At 46.9% G+C, this 6,131-nt stretch overlaps 1 protein-coding gene across 1 annotated transcript; it reads right to left on the reverse strand.

Annotated features, from left to right (window-relative positions):
- Positions 1-450: 450 nt before the first annotated feature.
- On the reverse strand, positions 451-1,908 carry PDE6H (phosphodiesterase 6H). Its single transcript, XM_009983309.2, has 3 exons — positions 1,769-1,908; positions 1,457-1,497; positions 451-527 (listed from the first exon to the last, which is right to left on the reverse strand). Exons 1-3 carry the CDS (start codon positions 1,906-1,908, stop codon positions 451-453), a joined length of 258 nt encoding a protein of 85 aa, XP_009981611.1.
- Positions 1,909-6,131: the final 4,223 nt, after the last annotated feature.

Here is a 6,131-nt window from a genome sequence, read left to right on the forward strand (position 1 = left end):
CAGAAATCTTACATGGAAAGCTGTCAGGGAGGGAAGGAAGAAAAAAGAATGGGCTTGATAGAATTAAGTCTGGACACACAAGCACAGCCATGCACACAGTATCTCAGCTAACCAGGGGAAAAGTTAACCAGGGGAAAAGTTCAAATAGGGCCTTCTCTTATCTCCACACACATGAAGATCTGTGACAGTGGGAGAAGACAGGGTGTGGTGCAGGGAGGCATTAAGACATTTTTCAGTAGTTTCATCGCATGGAGCATAAGGTCTGTTCAGGGTCCTGAATAACTTCTTTGCCAAATTAATCTGCAAAGGACTTTCTCATATCTAGCTCTTACAAAACCACCCTGCCCATGAGCAGGTGAATGTAAGGGCCAAAAATAAGTGTCAAAGGTGATGAAGACCATGCTGGGATCTATGAAGTCACCAGGTGACACCAGTAGAGATGCTGGCACCTTAGATGATCCCAAACTGGGCCAGCTCGTGCAGTTCCAGATGGCTGAAAGCTTCCCATGGGCAAATCACTGTGATATCTGCAAAACAGAGAAAATGAGAAATGTTTTCTGGTCACTGTTATTCTCGGATTTCTTTTGTGTTGATAGACAGACTGATTTACTCAGGAAACTATTAGAGATGGGAAGAGCAAGAAGAATGAGACTCCACTTCAAGGTTAAATAAGCAGGTGAGCTCTCCAAATCTGGTACTACCTATCAGACCAAACAAGACTGGCGTATTTTCTCCTGTGGCATCTTTCTTTGTGAGGAAAAGCAAACCAGTGTTTCCCATAGCGTCTTCACTGACTGTGTAGACTGGTGTGAAAATTCATTCTGGTTATGTGGTTTCTCGTGTTCTTATAAACTCTCTGTAGTCGAACTGTCATCTCCTTGAAGACATGTGCAATCTTAAATCAGATGCTGAATAATTTGGTTTACAACAGTCGGGATCTGTAACTCATTGATAGGTGCGGTCGTTACTGATATCTAAAAAGTTCTGACTGACTACAGCTCATCCAGTGTGTGTTTCTCAATTCCAGATGGTTGTATAAAATTCTTAAAATTAGGATTCTGGTGATAACACAAATACTTAACCAGCTGGGATTTAGTTCCTGTGATTTTTGGTATTAATAGCTTAGCATTTGGCGTTTTTTTTGAGAACCTCATTCTGCTGAAATTTTTAGCCAGAGTATTAGCAGAAAACAAAGACAAACAAGCACATTTGCAGCCAAGTGAAATTATTCAGAAATTGAAGCGTGCCTAAATAGCCTTTCTGTCTCGCAGTGTATGTAAGCACAAGCATGACCGTGGCAGCTGGCAGAGGGAGTACCAGCCTTCTCTGGCAACTCTGAGAGCTGCAGAAAGGCCAGGGAGACAGAGAGGCCACCCCAGACAGTCCTCACCCATGCTGAAGTGTGACTGCCTTTGTGTTAAAGCAGAACATGACAGCAACATCCTGCAGCGCTTACCTGTGCCCAGTCCCTCCATGCCTGGGATGTCATCTCCAAACCTACAAGAGAAAAGATGAGGGGTGAGTTTGGGCCAGCAGCATCCAGGAAAGGGGAGCTGCCCAACACCCCCAGCCAAGAAGGAGAAGTGTGGGTGGACGGTGGACGGCAGATGAGAAGGAGCAGCTCCAGGTGTGAGAGCTGACAGCACTAGGGAGCAGGGGGAAGCCTCCTGGCTCCTTGCTCAAGGGAAGATGGTACTGCAGGAGCCAAGCTTGGTAGTGGGGAACTACCCATCTAGCATGGTTTTGTTTATTTCCAAGATGCCCTTACCCTTTTACTCCTTTTTTAGGAGGCTTGCTCTTGAACTGCCTTGTCTGTCTCTGCTTGAACTTGGGAGGCCCCTTGCGTGGTGTAGTGGGACCAGTTGGAGCATCTCCAGGAGTGAGGTTGGCGGGTGGGTTCTCACTCATTGCTGGGCTGCTGTGTGTGGCAGACGCACGCCCCTCTCAGATCCCTCTGCAAAATAATGGCAAGGACTGATGCAACGCTCTGCTTATCATTTCTAGGTATCGGTAGTCAGAATTATGGAAAGTATAATTGTGACAGGATTAAAGATAAAGATCTTAAGCATATAGAAAGATTGTAATGCATGCAAAGTAAGCAGGATTACATTGCCTTTCATCCGGCATGCCTGAATCAAGATGCCAAACCAAGGACACTCAAGCTAAGGACTGGTTCAGGGTATGACTTCTAGGAGCCATAAAGACACACTTAGGGCTTAGAAAAATATCCTGTCCTTGCAAATCATCACAATATACTTCGCCTGTTTTTATACTTGTGCCTGAGCAGTACCTTTTGGACACTGATGGAGATGAGACACTGTGCTAGACGGGCCCTTAGTCTGGGTGCAGCTGAAATTAAAGCCTCATGTTTCTCAATACCAACCTCAAGGAAAATAGCACAATATCTTTAAAAGATTGTGAAGAAGGCTAAGGCAAAGCATTGGAGACTTTATTTTGAACAGAAGTTAATTTCTCAGGACTTAGGAGAGCAAAGCCCATAACTTTCCCCAAGATATGTCCGTTTTGCTATTTTTGAGCATTATATTACATACGTTGACCTTCTCTGCACTACACTGCACACGAGCCAAGCTCCACTTCACAGGGGCTAGATAGTTATCAGAGAGCAATTCTTTGTGGGAGACATCTCTCCTGCCTCGGAGGGCAGAACTGCTGTACTCGGAGCCCTTTGCTTCTTTCCAAGAGAGGACAGCAATAACTCTCACCAGTGCCCAAGGGAGAGTTTCCAGCCCTTCATGAAATTTTGTGCTAATTAATGCACTAGAATGATCCGATCAGGTGCATTTCTGGAACATAAATAATTGCCAACTTTTTCTCTCCTCCTTGAAGTCACATTCTTCCCCGTGACCATTACATGACTCCTATCTCCAGGTGTTCATCCCTGTGCAGCCAGGCTGATGGAATTGCTGATGGAATTAACTTCAGGATTAGGTACTAAAGACTAATCTCATTATGTCACCATAGTGCTTTGGCCTAATCCCCAACATCACCTGCAGTGACACTCTGGACTTTTAATCTCAGAACTATAAATGTCATCAAAGATGGGTATTTTTTTTCTTAGTCTGAAGACAGTTCATGTCTTTCACAGTCCTGAAATGGCCAGAGTACCAGAAAGCAAGCCTGAGATGCAAGGAGAAAGACCACCCAAGCAATCCACCTGTGTGACTTCCACATCAGTACAAGGCGGGGAGCCGTGTTTCTGTATCTGTGGCAGTCTGGGAATACTTCACCTCTGACATCTTTCCATCTGTGCTGGCAGTAGGATGGATCCTAGTGATAGCACCTAGAGGCATGCTAGTTCTTCTGTTGCTTGCGGCCGGGCTCCTGTCTCAGCTGTAATATCCCGAGCAGGAGAGACTGGATGGGTTCCAGCAGCCCCAAATGGAAGAGCAGATGGTTGTGTCTGCAGCTGAAGTATGCACAGATGCTGTTCCCCCTGCCTGTAACACAACGCTTCCTAAGCACACACTGTGCCCACAAACTCAGGGATCAGCTAAGTTCATAGAAGTTACTTATTTGGCTGCGATCTCTGAAGCACCTGAACAATCACCCAGTATTTACAGCTTTATTCTGTCAACGTGGTGGCAGGACAGGGAAACACTGTCACCTTCATCTTATACAGGATCGGAATGGAAATGCAGTGATCGGTATGACCTGGACTGCACAGGGAGGAATCACAGAATCAAAATGACAAAATCTTTTGACTCACAGGTTTTCAGGGCCAAACTGAGAGGTGAAGTCAGTTTGGCTCCAAACCAAGAGAGAATTTGGTGCCTCACTGTTACTCAGGACCAGTGAGGAATTCAGATGGTACTGCCCTACAGTAAAACACTTTGCATTGGAAAACTGCTCCACGGCATGTCTGTTAATGCCCCAAGGTACAGTACTGTGCCTCTACCTCAGGAGCAGTCCTCGTCAGCAGTGTGTCTGTCTCAGTGCTGGGTACCCCTCCTGAACTATGAGACATGCACATCCACTTCTAAGCCCCTTCAGTTCATCCGACACGCAGAGATACTTGGCACCCCTCTCAAGGACTAGCCCCAAAAGTACAACAGAAGAAACAAACTGGCTAACAGATTTCCAACCTTGTGGCCCGACATCCAACACTTGTAAGAGGCAGTCTCCAAGTGAGTTCCCAGCACAGTACCTTAACCACAAAATGTCCTTCATGGTCAACTCCTCTAAGTTCCTTGAGTCCATGCCTTTCCCCTGGCCTTCACTCAACAGAGAAATAGCTAATGGGAAGACTCAATCCTTGGAGTTTCCCTTCTCCCAATCTGAAGTATTCATATGCACTTGCCAGCTACTTAATACCTGGGTTTTGGTAGGAAAAAGAATTTGCCCAAATCACACTTCGTCCTCTCTCTCACTTGCATGAATTCAAGAAAGAATATTCAATGAAAGTAAAAGGGACAATTCTAACCTCTTCCTAACCACCCTCGCTGTACCTATTCTCACACACATCACCAAAAGAAAGGGCAGAGGATGGAAAGCAACCTTAATGCAGGAATCAAGCTGCCCTCCTGCCAGAGAGCTGGTGGGACTCACCTGCCATCGCATGCATGCAAAGATGTCTCCATTCATGCTGGAGAGGGCCCTGACCCACAGAACAGGAGCTGCCCCAGTTCCCACACCTCAGGAAAGAGCTGCCCCTCCACACAGACAGACACAGGCGGGCAGGCGGCCCCAGGATCACAGATGCAAAAGAAACACCCACGGCAGCTTCCCAGGGTGCTGGGAAAATACCAGCCTTTCGCCTCCCCGTACCTGGGTACTTGTATAGTCCTTGGCACCACACCAAACAGATGGCTTGACAAATGTTCAACGAGACTGAGTCTTCTTTTCTAGCTCCCTGCAAGTGCTGTGCTGCCTCGCCCCAGTGCTTCCCAGGCTGGCAGGGCTCTTCTGCTTCCACCGGCACGGGGATGCAGCTCCTGGGTGAGAGCTGATGGCTGTGGATGCGAAGGTTGCTGAGGAACAAGATGTTTTTCCACACACTTCCTCTCCCCCCTCCTTTGACAAGGTGTTACCTAATTGCCCCTGACAGCATTTCTGCTCAGTCTAGGGTTTAATCCTCTGGGTAAGGGCTTTGCTTGCATCCAAATGCTAATTATACCTAATATGTCGTAATAGGCTTAGCTCAATTGCGTCAGACATCCCACCTCTGGGTTGCTGGCCAGGTTAATCATCCTTCTTTTAGTTTTCTTTGAACTTAAAGGGGCTTGAATAGTACTGACAAATGCTGACTCTTTAATCTGCTTCCTTCTTAATCTCTGATTCTCTATGGAAAATTTCCCTGACAGATAATACAGATATCTCACTTGACCTCCTTCAGACAGATTCAGTGTAGGATCTCATCTTCCGCTGTCTGAATCTTTAAAAATGCGGACTTCCCCATCTGCACTGGTCTTCATGGTACCTCAGGGGTGTCAGACACAGAACCTCCATGGGCTGTGGCCCTCCATGCAGTGATATGCTGGGAGAAGACAACATCCAGGAGGAAATACCTTCATTTTTACATTCCTTTTGGTGAGGTTCTTGCATGCTCAGGTCTTGACCTCATGAAAGCCACTAGCATCACCCTTGCAGCCAGGCTTTCGTCAGAGAATATTGTATCCAGTGTGAGATGCCTGTGAGGAGTGAGGAGTCTCACAGCTCCAGTCTCAGTTGCTTAGCTGGCTAATCATAGTGATGCAAAAAGTCCATGCAGGTTCTGCCCTTTCTGATCCTGTGTTTTACACGGGATCTCAGACCCTTTGTTCTAGCAACAGTTTTAAGACCAAGAACAAATGAAAGAGGATGCACTCTAAAAGACAAACTCATTTCAAGTAGAACTATATTCTCACAACTACTTCCTGGATGGGGGTCATTGAAAAGATTATCCCAGTTGAAAGAAGGGATTCAGAAGCACCAGAGGTACAGCATCACATGGTATAAACTCCCCACCAATGTGCCCTGCATGTACAGCTGGGTACTGGGGCAGGGAACATCGTCTGCCGGTCCCAACCGCTCCTCCGCAGCCCCTTCGGCACTGCTCGCACACAGACTCAGCTAGCCAAGGACACAAGCCAAGTGGGTGCCAGGGAGCCCCAACCAAGGGGTGCCAGGCATGA

Source organism: Tauraco erythrolophus, chromosome 4 (assembly GCF_009769465.1).
Source record: "Tauraco erythrolophus isolate bTauEry1 chromosome 4, bTauEry1.pri, whole genome shotgun sequence".
In the NCBI taxonomy this organism is placed as follows: Eukaryota; Metazoa; Chordata; class Aves; order Musophagiformes; family Musophagidae; genus Tauraco; species Tauraco erythrolophus.